This window comes from Drosophila rhopaloa, unplaced genomic scaffold (assembly GCF_018152115.1).
Source record: "Drosophila rhopaloa isolate 14029-0021.01 unplaced genomic scaffold, ASM1815211v1 contig_163, whole genome shotgun sequence".
NCBI lineage: Eukaryota > Metazoa > Arthropoda > Insecta > Diptera > Drosophilidae > Drosophila > Drosophila rhopaloa.
Window position 1 is genome coordinate 9,979,424 of NW_025335043.1, and position 18,679 is coordinate 9,998,102.

The 18,679-nt window shown below is 39.7% G+C and overlaps 2 protein-coding genes across 2 annotated transcripts; one reads left to right on the forward strand and one right to left on the reverse strand.

The window, feature by feature from the left end:
• The first annotated feature begins 580 nt into the window (after positions 1 to 580).
• LOC108052952 (gamma-glutamyl hydrolase) lies at positions 581 to 2,720 on the forward strand. Its single transcript, XM_017135512.2, has 2 exons — positions 581 to 772; positions 1,672 to 2,720. The coding sequence occupies exons 1-2, from the start codon at positions 606 to 608 to the stop codon at positions 2,522 to 2,524; spliced, it is 1,020 nt and encodes a 339-aa protein (XP_016991001.2). The 5' UTR covers positions 581 to 605; the 3' UTR covers positions 2,525 to 2,720.
• A 12,232-nt stretch (positions 2,721 to 14,952) lies between these two features.
• Positions 14,953 to 16,087, reverse strand: LOC108052953 (myb-like protein AA). Its single transcript, XM_017135513.2, is given in 2 exon segments — positions 14,953 to 15,427; positions 15,430 to 16,087. Coding segments are annotated over 2 exon segments (960 nt in total). The 3' UTR covers positions 14,953 to 15,125.
• Positions 16,088 to 18,679: the final 2,592 nt, after the last annotated feature.

An 18,679-nucleotide genomic window follows, 5' to 3' on the forward strand; every position in this document is an offset into this window, starting at 1 on the left:
AAGTGAGTGCTTTCGAGTAATGTGTTCTGAAATGCGTACGGGAGTAAAAGGGCATATTGTGTTTGTTGGAAAGTAAATAACAGGTTAAAGAAAGCGTTTCGGACCCTATATATACATATTATTGAAGATGATGAGTAGCCGAGTCGATAAAGCCATGTCCGTGGTGTTTGGACTGCAAAGTTTAAAGTTGTTAAGATGAGTAACGGCTATCATATAGTCGATGCACTCAACTATAGCGTTCCTCCTTGTTATTTTTTAAATATTCTTAAATGCAATTAATACTTTAATTCAGCAGGAAAATTGATATGTATTCTTGAGAAAGAGGTATAAGCTACACCCTCTATGTGCAGGTCATGTATGTTTCCATGTATATATATATGACTTACTACATAAAGTGCTAAGGAACTAAAGTCGTTTTGTTTATTCCTCGTTTTCTATCTTTAAAAATGTGTAATATCCCCGAAAATAGACCACAAAATTCTAGAGTCATTTTTCACATTCGCTGCAATTGAGATTCTGCCAAGTTGCGAAAGTATTCGGATTTACGTTTAGTTTGCATTTGTACGGCTACTCAGTCGGCCGTAGTCGCAAAGCGGAAAACGACGATGGCGGAGAGTTGGGAACCCCTCAACCAAATACCAACAATTGGCGTGTTGTGCATTGATATTAGCAGTAAATTGCAGGAACACTATGGTCGGAAGTTCTATAGCTATATAGCAGCGTCCTATGTGAAATTTTTGGAAACATCCGGTGCCCATGTAGTACCCATTTGGTAAGTCTTCTTATTACTTATTGATAAAACGTCAACTTACACAAAAACTTGAACTTAAACTACTTAATAAAACTTGAACCTAATTGGCAGAAATATCTTTTTAATTGCCACTGATAATTATTGGTACTATCTTAAAAAAAGTGGCATTATCAGTGGCATTTAAAAAGATTTTCCTGCTCATTAAGTTGCGACCAACGCTTTATGATTAGCCAACGGTTGAATAAGTGAAGGGTATAAAATCGATTTATATGCTTATATTATGGTTTAATACGTTTATATTTTGTTATATTAGCCGATTGCATTTCAAGCATTTATCTTCCAAAGTCACGTAGTGGCCTTTGTCGGTGCTGTTTGAATTTGAATTGACTTACATATTTGGAAAACAAATCGATAGAGAAAGTGGAACCCGCTCCTCGCATCATGTGCATCGATTTGGCCAGGTCACTGGGCCACAATTATGGCCAAAAGTGACACGACTATTTGCCCGCTTGGAGGCCGGGGCATTGGCAGTGCCCATCGGGTGGGTTGAGTAGACTAAATGATAAACAAATTGCATAAACAAATGTACCAAAACGCGAACGCCCGATAGCTAAGAGAAATAATTATCTTAGTGGGCGACGTGCCAAGCAATTTCTCAAAATGCAATGCGATTAAAGAATGAGGCGAAAAAGTGTTCACACTTAAGGTTTATTTATTGTAGCCATCGAACGCTTTTGCTTTCGATTTTAATTTATGATGTGTGAACATTTAAATACTTTAAACATATTTATGGTACTTTCATTTGCTTTCGATTTTATTTAATGATGTGTAAACATTTGAATATTTTAAACATATTTGGGGTATTTTAAGAGATAGTGAAATAATGAGTTCATAATTGACAATGACTGATCTTCTTGCAGGATCGGTCGGGATCGAGCATATTACGAATCGATGATGGGCCGGCTAAATGGCATCCTTATGCCGGGTGGAGCGGTATTCATTGACGAGGCTGATAGGAATGCCAATCCGGATCTGACCAGCGATTGTGTCCAGAGTGCCGAACACATTTACCAGCTGGCCATGGAGCGGAATCAGAGGGCAAGAAAGCAGGATAATGCCGGCGGATATTTTCCAGTTTGGGGTACTTGTCTTGGCTTCCAGTTGCTCCTAATCCATGCCGCCGGAGAACCCAAGATTCGGACTGATTGCAAGCCTATGCGGATGGCAATGCCGGTTAAATTATCCACGGATTACCACAAATCTCAGCTACTTAATACTCTGACGGATTCCGTGGCTGAGGAGATGGGAAAGCAACCCTTTGCCTGCCATCAACATCGCTATTGTATCACTAAAGAGAGTTTGGAATCCTATGGTCTAGCCAACGATTGGATTCCCTTGGCCACACAGAGTGACTCGCAGGGTTTGGAGTTCATTACAATAATCGAGCACCGTCGTTTTCCCATCTTCGGCTGCCAGTTTCATCCGGAGCGGGCTGCTTTTGAGCAGCTCTTTGTCTCGAAGGACTCCAACTACTTGGCGCATACCGCTTCTGGGATCGAATTGTCCCAAATTTTCGGCAGCCGATTTGTTGAAGCATGTCGTCGCAACAGTAATCGATTCGACACTCCCAAATTAAAAGCTCGACATCTCATCTGGAATTGGCAGCCCGTTTTCTCCGGCCAATTAGAGATCTCCCACTGGCTGCAGTGCTATCTTTTTGAGAAGGACGTGGACTATCCGGAAGATCGAAACGAATCTGTGAAATCTACCTAAACTGGTGATTTGTGATAAATAGAAAAGAAAAAAATGATCTAAAATATTTATTAATCGATGAATTTGTATGTTGTAATTTTGTAAGTTATATCCAACGCTGTTACCCAATAACAATACTTAATTTGTATTTATATTATTTTACTCAGGCCATATGCAGCATTTTAATAAATAAAGTCAATGTTTTATTTAATACATACTTTTTTCTAATTTGTTGTTATTTCAAATTTACAGGAATTATTGATTGAGATGATTCCTTAAAATGCATTTTTGTTTGGTTTACAATGCGGTTAATGGCCTGCATTTTATGTGCTCCTGTGAAAGTTATTCGAAGGATAACTTATTGATTTGAATCTTCGGTCTTTGCCTTTGCCTATCTACAAATTTTTGTATTTATCTTTTCCCATTTCTATTCCTCTGCGAATGGAGTAGTTGTGAGTACTTTTCCACATTTGTCTCATGCAAATTTCACGCTGTATTTTTCCGTTCAATTTTGGTACGCGCTTTTATTTTTCGGTTTTTCAAGGATTTTCAGTGGGGGTAAGCTATTTTCTGTTGCCTCCTGTTTTTCCTTCAGCAAATGGAATATTTTTGTTCATTTTTATGGGTATTTCTTTGGCAAGAGTATGTATATTTTAAAGTGATGTGGAAATGGAATTGTCAGGCATTTGGTTTTAAGTAGTGTAAGCTTTAAGTAATTAAACTATTAAATTAAGCGCCAGCTAATTTTGATTATCAACTTCAACGCACCTTTAGTTCAATGTTCTAAAACATAAATTATACGTTAGTTTTCATTATATTACTTATTCTCTGAATTTTTGTTATACCCTAAACATTTTGCATTTTATTTAAAGAAAAGATTTTGTTATTTTTTTAAGGGTATTTCTTAACCCAAGATTTAAAATTTGTCCATTCATTGGGTGTATTATTTGGAAAGCCCATTTTGGTGCTTTTACTTTTAAAATTTCCACTCGGTCGGCTCGTCAAAAGGTTGGCTGCTCATAATTAGCGCATGACAGAACGGAATTTTTTCCCGTCAGGCTTATGGTTATTTGTAAATTCCTCAGCATATTCCATTAGGCGGACACCGGCTTGGTTATTTAATAGGGTTTTTTCCGCGCCACGGTTAAAGTTCAGTCTGAGGTGTGAACACAAATTATTGCTTTCGGTGGAGGAGCTTGTTATGGCACATGTTTTTGTCCGGTTCCCATTATTGTGTGCGGCTTCTTGGTGCTGGCACTCTCATTGTTATGTCCTGGTATCTCTGCGTCTGGGTCTCCGGCTTTTCCGCACTGTCTGGCTTCCTTTGTCCCATCCTTTAGCTTTTCCTTTACCCCTCTATTGTGACTATTTTCTTTTTGATCTGGAATCACATGCTAATGAGTCTAGGTGACTGTCTAGCCTTTTCTTTACTTGTTAATCATTGCTATTAAGTCGCAACATGTGCTTGGATTTACTTTTCTTTCCTTACTCTCTATTTATTTCTGGTCCTTTACGGAAAATGGTGGCTTGAAATTGCTTGGAAATAAATCTTGAATAATATTAGTTCAACTTCCATAAATGGAATGTTTTAATTAAGAAAAATTGGGTATTTTACATAAGTTGAAGTCATGCCAAAGAAATTTTTTAATTCTTTGAAAAACAATCAATATATATTGAACATTTTTTCTTAAATTTAGAGACATTTATAAACAACAGTCTCTATGGATTTGCATATTTGTGTTTTACTATCATATTTACTGGCACTGCTTTTGTTTCGCTTTATGTGTACTTATGTTATTGTGTGATCCTAACTGGAAAAAAAAGTTGTCAGCATAAATGCCGCATTAAATGCCCTTGTGCCCATTTTATAGACTCACTCACATAGATGAGTGTATTCACACTTGCAGAGACACACATTCACACTTGGGCATGGGTAAAGAAAAGGGTTGGAAAAGGGGGTGGGAAAATTGAGGTAGTCCGGGCCAAAGTCTAAAAGTAAAAGTTGGCATATTTCTGTTTTCTCAACTGAAAATTAAGCCGCCTTTTCACACACACACACACATACACTCACTCAACTGCAGATTGCCACTTATTCTCCCGTTCTCTTTTTTCTACTTTTCTTCTTGTGTGTGTGTTTGTGCGGCTTTCACAATGACGTCATAGCTATGTTTCTTGTAGGGCCGGCCTTTTGCCTTTTTATAACCTACTTGCCGTGCATTGAACCGGCCTTCTTTCTCTCTCACTCTCTCGGGAACAGCTTTCTACCGCCCCTACCTCCCCCTCCCATTTCTTAGCTTCTCTCACCCACAGATAACTCTCTCTCTTGTACTACCAATCTCTGGTAAAATTCTCTCGCAGGAGAGCGCAACTGCAGGCTGCAGCTCGGCGTTTGGGCCAATGAACTCGTGCTGCAAGGACATTGCAGATGCCGTCGAGTGACATTACGAAAGCAACAACAGCGGGCAGGACAACAACAACCACAACAGCAAAAGTTTGACAAATTCTGCAGAAGCCAAAGGTCCTTTGGCCACTAGTGCCCCTCCTTCATCCCAGCAGTTATTTGGTAAGCCCCCACTAGACGAACAATTTACGCTGATTTGGCATTTAAACTGCAGTTGAAGGATACGGATACACACCCAGCTTTTATAAATGCCGTCGAGTGTGGCTGTGTGAGTGTGTGATATTTGCGTGCGTGTGAGCCGGACTCTGATAATCCCTTTAACTGACCCGACAAATGGGCGTGACTTTGAAGCTGTCTAATTAGAGCACGATTCTGGCTAGATTTCACTGGGTCCTAAATTGTATTTAATATTTATTTACTTTTTATTTTTCTACATTAGATTAGAATCATCGTTTCCTTTGGTTTACTATAGGAAAAATAAATATAAAAATATGCTTAAAACATATATTTTTTATAACTTGTATTTTGGGGTCGATTTTCCGACTTTTCCGTCTTTGCAGAAAAATGACTATAAAACCTGCACTTCTAAGCCCATAACTTTTCTAACAGATATCCGATTTCAAAGTGGCATATATCCAAATGATTGGGTTTTAATTCTCTAAAAATCTGTGTTTTCAGTTTGTTTTGTATTTTGGGTTCGATTTTCCGTCATTTTAATGATGTTCCCCTTTCCAAATTTTAGAAAAATGGCCTTGCAGAAAAGTGACCCAAAACCTGCACTTCTAAGCCCATTACTTTTCTTACAGATATTCGATTTCGAAGTGGCATACTTCTAAATGATTGTGGTTAAATTCTCTAAAAATCTGTGTTTTCACTTTGTTTTGTATTTTGGGGTCGATTTTTCGTCATTTTAATGATGTTACCCCTTTCCAAATTTTCGAAAATTGGCTTTGTAGAAAAGTGACCCAAAACCTGCACTTCTAAGCCCATAACTTTTCTAACAGATATCCGATTTCGAAGTGGCATACTTCTAAATAATCGAGGTTTAATTCTCTAAATTTGGGGTCGAAAAATAAATATATTCTTGATCAGCATCACCAGGTGAGTCGATCTCGTAATGTCCGTCTGTCCGTTGCTAGGCAAACTAGTCCCTCGGTTTTAAAGCCTCACTTCTGTTTTCATTTTCTTATTTTCAATTTGAAATTTCGTCCTTAGCACTTAAAGATCATATCATTTCTCACTGCCGGTGCCCATACAGCTTTTAACTATCTGCCGCCCCCTAACAATTAAAATTGCCATTTTCATGCGCTCATTTGTCAAATCGTGTTTTTGTTGGCCTCTGGCTTCAACTGGGCCATAAACATTTGTCGTTCACTTTGGCCCATTTTCGTTGCCTACTTTTTAGGGGCGGTGGTGCGGAGGCTCCGGGTTTTTGGTCTAATGGAATGGGCGCGTGTGGTGCGGTAAGCCTCTTAAATGCTAAAGGCCCAAATGCTATCGGCCTATTTGGTGCTGCTGATTTTGGTATTTTATTTTTACATTGCTCCGGCAATTATGGGCTGTCGCCTCGCGTTTGACTAAATATAACCTGAAAGGCGGGGCGTGACATTCAGCAAAGCCACCAAATCGGCTCTATATATATGTATATATATGTGTGTGTGAGTGCTCTGCTTGTGACGTCATCCGCGCTCTTGCAACGTTCGAAGGCCAATCGACAGCGGGCCAACACAAAAGCTTCATTATTTGCAAACATACGAGTATTTGGGTTAAGTCCGCGCCCATGTGGCATCCCTTGAAAGGATTAGACCAAGGATGTGGGCCTCATCTTCATCTTCATCTAATCATCCTCATCAGTCACCTCGCCAAGGTGTCTCTAAGAAATTCAGTGGGTCAAGTGTCCTTAAGGATTTCGGATTGTTTCGAGCTCTGACCTCTGGCTGAAGCGATCTCAAGACATCGAAAAGAATCCTTGCCTTGTGCGCCACAATTGTTGCAATTGTCTTTGGGCGGGGGTGCTCGTCTCAAGGTCGGTGCATTCAAATTAGCTGCATTTTATTTATGTCTCGGCATCCAAGTATCCGTTTTAGCCCGGTTTTTATGCCAGTCACGACGCGACAGAATGACGCCTTTGGTTTTTGGTTTATTAATAAGTGCGAGTGGTGGTGCGGTGACTGCTCAGCTGAACATGAATGCTTCGAGGGCAGATGGGGGCGTGGCTTGCATATAAATAAACCAAAAAAAAAAAAACCGAGAGACCAGAAGCCGCAGCAAGGAAACTGTACCAAATGCAGTTCCCTAGCCGGTGGCCTTATTCACAGCCGATTCAATTATGTGGCAAAAATGAGGAGGCCATCTCTGAACAAGCCTGATCACACCTACACTGAAAGCATTTTGATACGATTTAAAAGGGCTAGGGATAAATTTTAAAGGAAATATCCTAAAAAGATAAAATGTCATATAAGAAGTTAATTATCGAGTACTTTCCAGATGCTGTACATAATTTGGTGTAGTTTAAAAAAGTTCACTTAGACATAATTGGGTTTCCCAAAAATGTCCTCCAATGTGTCGCTGTCTGATGTTAAATTTATTCAATTCCTTATTGAATGGCCTAAACTCAATTTCTGAATAAGTTTCTAGACTTTTATGATTTGATTTTATTTGTAAACTATATTCTAAGTTAAGTATCAAATTAAATATGGATCAAACTGGATTAAGAACTAGTGATCTTGTTACGGATTTTCACTATATTTTTTTTTGTAGCATATCATTTTTTTTAAGCTATTAAAAGTATGTTGTAAATAGTATATTGCAAATAGTTATTTTATGCCCTGTGTATGACGCTTTAAAGTTCCGGCGTAGGAAAAGGGGTTTTCCGAATAGGTGTGGAAATGGCGGCGGAAAACCGCAACCGACAAACGTCAACGACTCTAAGGACAACAACGACGGCGACGAGCTGTTAGCCCCTGACCCAGTTAAATAACTGAGAGATAGAGTAAGAGCGAAAGAGAGGGATAGACTGTGGGAGAGAGAGAGAAAGATAGAGAAAGAGATGGGGATACTGTGCCGACGTCACCATTTGGAGAACCTTCGTTAGGTGCACGGATGACGATGCTTAGCGCAGATGCCCTTGCCATTTGCCTTATCGCAGCGGTAACAGCGGAGATACTCCTCCAGAGCCCAACATCCCACCCCTCCCCCAAGAGCACCCAAGAGCACCCTTTGACCCCAGACCGCCAGGCAAATGTCTACTTTCCGCTCCACTGGTCGTATTCGCAATAAACTGATTATTATTGAGTTTTAAATTCAATTTGCGGCAAACGCGTGGAATGCATAAAATGCCAGAGCGGTGGAAAATGGAAGCTGGGAGCCAGAGATTCAGCTGAGATATGAATCCACTTTTCTCGAGGAATCGATTGATTTTTTATGACTCTGCCATGCGTCACTTACTGCCCAGGATTCATATGAAGCACTCTGCGATTCAGCTGTCCTTGCACTTTCGCTAATTAAGGGAGCTTACGTCAGAACACATAAATTTACCATAAGTGTGCTCCAAAGGGCACACTGGTATTCCTGAAAATCAACAGCAATCTTAATATTTCGCTATGGCACTTGTTCTTCACACTTCCTTAATGAGCTTAGTATAAGTTTTCTTCGAAGAAATTCATAAGCAAATATTTCTGGCTCGAAATGGAATTACTTTTAATTATTCCAAAGGCTTTATTAACTTAATATCTGCATTATTTAGTTTCCAAGAAATCCTGACAATATCTACCTCGTTAGGAAGGTAAATACCGAACTTTAATACTCAGGCGATTAACTTTGATTTATTCGCAAGTTATTTGGAATTTGTTTGGCGAATGTCCTTGTGGCCCCAGAATATTCCCAGCCCATCCAGACATTGGCAGTTCCTCCCAAGGACCTTGGCTCAATAAAAGGCGAACTACTGGTAGCCCAGTGAACCAGAGCCAAATTCGAAAATTGTATTAAATGCCAGGCGACGTGTGGAGCAATGAGGCACACAAAGTTGCCAATTTGTACGTGGGGTTTCCCGAGGGCATCCCACATGTAGATAAAACTAGGTCGAGGACAGGATGCGTGATCCAGAAGGAATGGGCACTTTAACGGCTTCTTGCGGCAATTATGAATGAAATCCTTTCAGGAACGAAGTCCGTTCCGCCGGCAGTCGCTTCGAGGTCGTTCCACCTCTCTCCCCCTCTCATCCTCTCTTCTCTGGAGCCGCTCAAGGATTCCTGGCCCGGCTGAAACGAGCTCAGCTCGGCTCAGCTCCCGTTGCGGTAAACGTCATCGTCATCGGACGACCTTCATGGCAGGCGTTAACCTTCGACCGGCGATGGCAACGTCGACGACTGCATCACCCGATTTGTGAATGAAAACAGTTCCCAGTTCTCCCTCTCCAATTGGTTTTAAAAACCCTTCTAATTAAAAAGAAGCAGCCAATGACCTAGTTATAAGTATTACAATAATACGTAAACAAATAATACATAAATAGTGTATTAAACTTTCTATACATTTTTCTTCTAATTAATTTGGAAATATTAACTTGTAAGTAGGAGAAAATCATGGAACTATTACTTGGATACATATCAAATATTAAACTTGAATATCTTCCCAATTTTAAAAACTTAAAAGAAATTCTCATAACGGAATGCCACATGTATGACCCATTTGTTTAAATTAGTAGTAAAGCCACCGCACTTATCCCCAATTTCAGTGATTATGTTATGTCTATGTGGGAGACTAATTAATGTGGGAAAATAGCTCTGAACACACTGCGCTCCTTTAGGCCTTCTTTCGCCCTGACAAATGGTACGTGCATTGGCCCAGTTAGCTGTGCGGTCTATTACCTTCCTTTTGGCCGCTCGACTGCGTTTGGAATAAATGTTTTGTTTATTTTTGCCCTAGTTCGGTTTCTTTTTGGCCGCCGGTCCAGGCACGTAGTTTGCTTAGCTCGTTATTCCCGAGAACTGACTGCAGATGTCAGCTTATGCATTCGTTTTGGGTCACTTCTTATAAATAATTGAATTCCCCTGGGAATAGGCCTAAAGAGCCTGAGTACATGGCTAATTACGAAAAGGGAGCAGAATAAGGGAAACTTGTTATTTATGTTTTGCTTAAATAGGTACTTCAAAGGGCCTGCCAACTTAAAATGCTGGAGTGTCCAGATAATATGTAAATAATTTATGCAATGCTTTCTTTTACCTATGTGAAATTAAAGTGCAGGATATCTTGGGTTTAAAGAAAATACCAATTTATCTTGCTTGGTAAAACATTTAAGTCTTAGGTGTATTCAATAAAGTTGTTAGCAAATTAATTAGTTATTAGTCTATGAAAACATTTAATTATTTGTTTTTTTTCAAAATGTATTTGCCTCTATGTGTTTGCGTAAATCTTTCCTTTCGTCAATCAACCAACAACCTGCTCAATTTCCGAAGCCTATTTTCTTGGGACTCCTTGTCAGCTGTCGCTGTGAAATGTAGACATTTTGTATGCATATTAAGTTCAATTACCGACACACAGGCTGCATATCAAATGAGAATCAGAGACATATCCAGCCCGAGTGCCACTCCACACAATATAGCACAGTATTTGCCAGGCGGCCACTTGATTGTTCTCACGTAGCCCTATATTTGGGTCAAAGTGCGAATTAGCATAAGTGATGCCTTCCGAAAATCGTCGACGCTTGTGGGATGTTTGGCAATTACCAATGATTTAATTCGAACTAAAAATAGCAGTCCAAGGACCAAAGGACTCTTGAAAATTTCATTTCAATTTTCCCCTACACAGTTCTTACTTGAAAAATGAAATTACAGGCCCAGTGCCATTAAGAAGCGGCAAGAACAACAAAGATAACAAGCAGGAAACATGAGCAATAAAAATACACAATAAAAATATGAGAGCAAGCGTAAAAAGATGGAAGGGAAAGTCATACTGATGTTGATGATGAGATGGCTAAGGTAAACAAGATACAAGTAAATATTGACATGGAAGTCGGCAGTCATATAAACAGGGAATGTAATGGAAATAAAAATGAAAATGATGCAGGGCTTCTTCCTTCCCTTTTTGGTGGCCAAAAGTGAAGGCCGCCACTAAAAGACAGTCAAAAAGTTGACAAAGTAGGCCACAAGTTCAGATTGTTCTTCAAGTTTCCGCTGTTGTGTTTCGCCTCCAATATTTTCTCACCCTCATGTGTGGCAAAGCCAAAAAGAAGATTAATTATTTTGTTACTGTTTGTTCACAGCGATCTGCATGTTCTAACCCTACAAGTAGACTAAAATAAGTTGGGGAGACTTTGAAAAATAAAATGATAATAAATTAATAAAAGCAATACATCATAAAACACAATTAAGAAGAGATACAACTTTTATAAGCTTATGGAAATATGAAATATGAATAGCGCTTCAATTTATTTGGGAAAAAGGTGTTTAAATGTAAAATGTGTAGAAACTTATTAATTTTAAAAGAACTTGTGATTGTATTTTAAGTTTTTTAATTTTTGTGTGAATAAATTATTTAACAATTATACATACAAATTTGCATAGATCATTTTTAAATCTGTGTTCTTCTCAGGGTATTTCCAGCAGTCAATCAGTTGAAATCAGCGGAGTGGCAACAAGTTGACCACATTCTTGATCCCTCTCCACCGCCTTAACTTTTCATGCGCGGCGCGTGCAGCAAATTAACACGGCCTGCCTCATAAAGAGCCCCCATTCCGATGAATATACGGAGAAAGGGGCTGGAGAAATGTGGAGAAAGTTGGCGGCTGAGGGACCAAAAAAGCCTGCGAGAAGTTAATGCCGCGTAACCTGTTAAAAGGAATCCCGCATTCGATTCCCTCCATGAAATCCTTGCGTTACCTTGAGGGGCCCATAAAGCGAGCAACTCGAGACTCCACCACAAAAACGAATGTAAAAATTATTTCCGTTTATTATTAATAAGCATATAAGGAACTTTCAGCTGCCGTATGTACGAAGATGAAACTTAAACCCACAGTTTGGGGTGGAAACCCAAGCGAAACCCGTATAGAAATAGCAAAGAAAATGCTAAAAATATTCACCCCAGCACAGACACTTAATTAAATGCTTAAAAATAGCTATTCTTATGGTCGGAAGAGGCGGCTGCTGTGGAATGGGATATTAAAGACAGTCGACCGCAGAGGATGCGAGGAGGGAACTAGTCCTGAATGCTGTCAAAATGATTACGTGACTGCGGCATCTGCCTGCTGGAGATGCTCACTTTATTGTTACGAGCATTTGCAATTTCAACTTAAATGGCAAATGCGAAGCAAAGAGCGGCCAACGCTTCGTATGAGCAACAATCACAGCTGTAAAAATCACACATACGCCCCATAGTCGTCCCACAATTGGTTGCGTATCTTTTCATCTCACTTTAATGCCCCTACATTTGTCGACTGTCAACGAGAATTAGGTCAAAGGATATTTTTAGCTCCCAGACTAGTGAGTATGCCAATTTTTTCTGATATGGGATGTGTTGCGAAAATATTTAGATTCTGACATTTTTCATCAACTTTTCGGTCACGTCACGAAGGACGCCTAAGTGATTGAGTGTGTGAGTGCGGTGTTGGCCGCGCAGTAATTTGTTGTTGGGCCACAACAAATCAGCAGGACCATCGAGTGCGTGACTGTGTCGGCCATTTAGCGGCAGAAACGTCGATGGGCCATTAAATCGGCATGGGGGAAAAACAATGCCAATCTCCCAGCGGCCTCCACCACTTTATGCTTGATATTCCTGCTAATTTCGTTAATTTGATTTGCCAAACAAATGGATTTTTATGATGATTGTTGGGTTTCAATTTCCCAGCGGGAATCCGCTATTAATTTGAAATCTGTCGCTCAGCCACAAATCAATCAAATGCAAAATTCAAACTCATTCCCGATCCGATGTCAAATCAAACTGTCAGTGTGGTGCGGTTGGAGCTCGGGTTATTCGATATTTATTGTCTGCCAATTCGGTTGGAAGCGTATTAATCAAACGCCTTCAGACATCCTCAGACTCATTATAAATTCAATATGAAACCCCCGTCAAGATATACAGCGTCTTGACAACCGAATACGAGTAGCGACGGAGCAACAGAGCAACAGAGAAATCCTAATGGCAATTCAATCGTTGACCTACTTTCCTTGGACACAACACATATTATTCGATGGCGACGGGTTGAGGATTGGTTCGATGTTAGGGCCATTATAGGAGGTTCACCCGAGCGTTGGGGACTCGCCTTCCATGCCAGACTTTCCTAATTGCAGTTTCTACATAATCATCATCATTGATTTGTAGCTATTTTTGGCCAACTTTTTTATGGAAAAACTTTTCGATTGGTGTCACCAGAAGATGAAGTAGATATAATGTAAACAGTATATGAGGGCGTAAGTTTCGTTTACATGGAAAAGATAATTATGATGGCTGAATACTGAAGCTGCTATACAAATTATGATATTATGAAATGAAAGATGGAACCATTTGAAGGACTGAAGTCTGAGTGGCTTTCAATGAAGTAGAAGTTCGAAGCCCAAATAAAAATACTTTAGTTTTGGTGTAAATTATTTCACTTTTATTGAACTCTCTTTGCTTTGTGGCTATGGGCCTTTCAGATGATTACAATTCATTGCTGCTTTTGCTGCTGCTTAGGTAAATAGTTATTAATAAGTAGATGCTGCTGTATATATGTGTATATTAATGCTGATATTGTTCTGTATAATCCTTCAACTTTTATTGCTTTGGCTTGCGATTCAATGCGTTTGCATTTATATATATATATATAGTTAGGCCTTGGTTTGCATTTTCTTTAATATTTTTCTCTATAAACTGTAAATGTCTATAACGGCTAAAGTAATGTATATGTTGAATACTTTTAAGTCAGTTTCGCGGCTTTGTTAGACTTGCTATATATCATCTACATCTGAACTCTACTTACTGGAGTGCTGGTTTATTATATTTTTCTTGGAATGTGTTAATTCTTTTTGGCAAATTAGATTTATTTGAATAAAGAGTCTTAAAGTAAATAATTTAAGTTTCTTAGGAGATTTTTGGGCTGATTCTCTTAGGATTGCGAAACATAGATAAATGCTTGACAAATTTTGATCCCATTTAACATTTAAAAGGAAATTTACTTAAACTTATTATATATTCTTCTTAAGTGATTTCTCTTGGAACAAATGTTTATTATGTGAATCTCTTTTGCTTTGACTTTTTGATAAAGGCACGAATTGTATAAGAATTTATACAAAAAGGAAATCTATGGTAACTTTTCCAATCGATTCAATCAAACTTCTTAATTTCATCTCAATTTTGTTTTGCGTTTACAGTCTTTGGTATGCGTGTAATGATCTTGATCTAAAATCAAAGCGGTGACAAATGTGTGTATATAGGCTCTATATCTGACAAATTCTACGCATCTACGATTTAATTTATATATTAGGTGCAAAAGTTATTTAAATTTTTATAAAACTTTATCATGTAAGTTTGTTAGATCTTTACCAATTCTGCCAATGTTTTGTTGAAGACTTTCGGATATGATGGACTTGAATAGGAAATAATTTATGGGAGGGCTGAGGTTGGGGTTGGGGTTAGGGTTACGATTGTTGTATCACAGATTTTGAAATGAATTTCAGGGAAAAGGGTAGGGCAGTTGAATGGTTGATAATGATTTGAAGGGGTTAGTAATTTTGTAAGCCTTTGCTAATAATGGCATTTCCTTAAAGGCTTTCTAAACTTATTGTAAGGATTTTTGGATCTTATAATTACAATTTTTTTAAATATTCTACTTTGAATAAAAATAATGGAAACATTAAAAACCTCAGAAAACTATGTTTGTTGTTGTCTAAAAGTAAAGTATGAACTAGAATTAATATTGGTATAGTAAGCTAATTTAAATAAGTAATATTAAAAACCAAGCATATGAATTTATCAACAGAATATTTTAGTGCAAAATAATCAAATTATTTTTTTTTAATCTTAAAATTGTTCTTAATGTGTTACCTTTATTAAATAAATTTATATGCTTACTTTGTTTTTGTATTAAAAAATGTTTTTACCCTATGAATTATAATTGGAAAAAAGGATACTTGAGTAAAGGTGATTGCTCAATTAGCTGATTATTGGATGCTGATACTGCGCTTACTCTTTCTTTTTTCTCAGTGCTGAATCCTGGCTATCTTGGGTGATAAACGACTTAGTTGGAGATCCTTAGCGCCTGGCATACTGACAGCAGACGGAGCTGCGCGGCACCCGCTGCGTCGGCAGGCCGGACATCCCTTTGAGATATGTGTAGGAGACGGGCTGCCGCAGGATCCTTTGCGGCGGCGGCTTCACCTTGCTTTTGGACGCCAAACTGCAGCTCGATGATGATGACCTGCCAGCTGACTGGTGGTGATGGTGTTGATGTTGCTGCTGCTGCTGCTGCCTGTGCAGCTCCACATTCGAGGCGGATTTGAGAGCCGACTTGAGGGGCAATGCAGATGGGGGTGGCGGCGGCGGCGGAGGGGGGAGGGGCCGCTGCAGGACAGCGAACGCGAGGTCAGCGAAAGGCTCTCGAAGGCGCGACGCAGCGAGGAGGTGGAGCGGCGGTGCAGACGCGAGAAACTTGCCCGGCTAATCGGCTTCCTCTTCGATTGCAATGGCTGTTGTGCCTGCTGCTGCTGTTGCTGTTGCTGCAGTTGCTCCTGCTGCTCCTCGATGTCCAGGGTGCTGCTCGTCTCGCTGGAGGCACACGACATGGACATCAGCTCCAGTCGCGACTGGTGAGCGTTGAGGCCACGCCCCGAGGAGCACGAGTCGGTCGATGAACTGTGCGCGTCCTCCTCTTGGAGCGTCGTGACCCCGGCCACTGCGATGCCGACTCCTCTGGATGTTGCAACGCTGGCTGCGTCATCCGACTGAACTAGGTCATCCTGCGACCTCAGGCCGAAGCGGCGGCTCAGCTGCCGAAAGAAGCCCAGATTGCGTTCGTAGCGGGGTGTGGGCGAAACGCTGAGGCTGCCGCCCGGCGAGGGGGTGTTGTTGTAGCCCACCTCCAGTTTCGACTGGCTACCGCTGCCACTGCCGCCGCCGCTGCTGGTATTGTTGTTGTTGTTCAGGCTGCCATTGCTGGCGGTCTTGTGTTGCAAGTGCTGCTGCTCATCGGCGAAGCAGACATGCGGGGTACCCATTTTGTTTGCTTTGTTTTTTTGTTAGGCAACCACCTATCGCATTTAAGGCCACTCCGGCGTATGAGTAATTTTTGTATTACCACGCAGCTGGCACCCGTGCGTATGCGTAATTTCCTTATTAAGAGTGCAGTGAGTTAACTTTTGGCTTCCGCTTCAGCCAACCGTGCGTATGCGTAATTTTACTGGTGCGTATGAGTAATTTCCTTGTTTGTGAGGACACTGCAAATGTCTGCACTTCCGCTTCCGGTCAACTGCTCTCCGCTTCCTTTGTTATGCTAGCCGGTGTCTTTGTCCACTGTTTACCTTTCGTTCATCCAGCGAGAGTGAGAGAGAACCGACTGGGCACGTTGTCCTGCCGCTTGTGAGTCGGCAAATCGGAAGCCGCTGGCTTTTATAGCCTCGCCCGGCACTCTGCAAAGTGTCCTTTGACGAGAGCGTAAAAGAGCGCAGAGAGAGAGATTTAGAGAGAGCGGGCGCCTCTGCAAAGTACCCGCTACACCCTGCCCCTGCCCCCTTGCACATCCTTTGTTCCTGCATTGTTGCCTAATAATAAAACGGGAAGCGAATTTTGTTTACCGCTGTTGGTTTGTTTTGTTTTTTGTTTGCACCGTCAATTTTCCTCTGCAGCTTGCGCCGCTGGCCGCCAGGTGGTGTCAATGCACGCAGTCGGGGATTGAGTTCCAGCTACCTCTTGATGGCCATGTACCCGGTATTTAATCGGGGGTATAGTGCATTCGAGAAACTTTCGAGAAGAACTATTTATTTAACAATCCCGAAAGAGCAAAATAATAATAAGATAAAGGAAAAGATTGTAAACCATTAACAATATTATTTGTAACATTTTCGTAAGCCTATTTTAGGTGTGAAGTTAACCAAATATGTTTCTAATAATTTAGTCAGTAAGCATCATTTAATTATTTATTTTCAATATGAAAACTACAAATTTTTAGTTTAGGGATCTTAGCCAAATTGTATAAATTTCTGTACTGTAATTTTTGAATCATAAAGTTAATATAGTAAAATTAAACAGTTATTACATGCTATGTTTATGACGGTGTATAGGCTGTTATTTAAAAATCAGGATGCTAATTTATTTTTAAAGATTAAAATAAAATAAATTAATACTGCATAACCCATCAAACGAGGTATTAGGCATCTGTTATTCGAAACAGAGTTCTACTGCCTTTAATTGTTTTCCTTTTTCGCCCCACAGAGCTATAAATTATTAATCAGCCAGACGTTTTCATTTCACTTTGTTCCGTTTGACTTTCTTGGTTGATTTAATTTGCTATTGTCGAAAATAGCACTGAAGGGCTGTCGGTGGTGCTTACTTTTGCGAGACCTGTGCTTGATTTGCCTAAAAATATCCTTGACAACGACAGTATTCAAGGGCTATAGGCAATGTACTTAAGAAACCAAGGGGCTTGGCCCAAAAGCAATACTTTATCAAAATTTCACCTAACTTAAGTGGAGGGTCAAAAATAGATTCGGATTGCCTGGTCCCCTGTTGGTCCTTTGTTGTTGTTGGTTTTTATTTAATTGCGCCCAAAATTGATTTTAATGCGCTATAAATAAAGTCGAATACCAATTTTGTGTGAACGCATTTTAAGACAAGCTAAGACGGAGGAGGCTTAATGAAGTCCTTTGTTTTTGACTTTGAGATGATAAAATGGGATGGCACGAAGTCCCGAAAGATGGGGGGTATTAAAAGCTAGGAATCAGGAGGTGTCGACGGCGTAAGGATTTACCCACTCCACCATTAACATCTAATTAGAGGCGCAATTGTTGACACCCACTGACGTCAGAGCGGCCAGTGATTTTGTTTTGGCCAAAATGACACAACTCGGAATTCAATTTGGAATGCGATGAGTCGGGAGTTGGGGATCCATTGTCGCAGACTTGTTAAGCGCTTGTCGCATCCATTTAGCGGCGCATTAACTCATTTCGACTTAATCAAGTTTGTCAACAGATTAATGAATGAGCTTATCTGTTGTCCTGCCAGAAATTGACACAGAATTTCAAATAGACTTTGAAAACTTATAGTAATTCTTGTTAAATGTTTATTGAATTGTTTTTGTGGGCATATGGCACACTTGATTTCATGAGATTATTATTGTTTAATGAATATTTATTTTTACTTCAAAAAATATTTGGCCTGTACATTTTTTTTTAATTTTTCCTTTTTTTAAGAACTGCTCTTGAATATTTTTTCTTAATTTAATTAAATTGGTTTTTTGATAGTATTTTGTTATAGCAAAATACTTATTATGCAGGATTCCTAGAACGTATGTATGTTATCTTTGACTCTGACCTTCTTTCTCGGAACTACTAGAAGCAAAATCCACAACCATATCCCATTCGCATTCCTGGTATGTATTTATTAAAACGCAATTTTATTCCGAATAAAATAATCCAAATATATGAAATTCATTTCCTTACTGCGTCATAAAACTATTCGGATGACAAATGAATCTGTATCCCTTTGTTTACAGAAAGTTGTTTGGGTTAAAGGCTTTTGTTTGTTTGCGGATAAATCATGCATTTTAATTTGATTTTTTAGGACAAACTGTGCCAAGGATATCCAACCCTTTG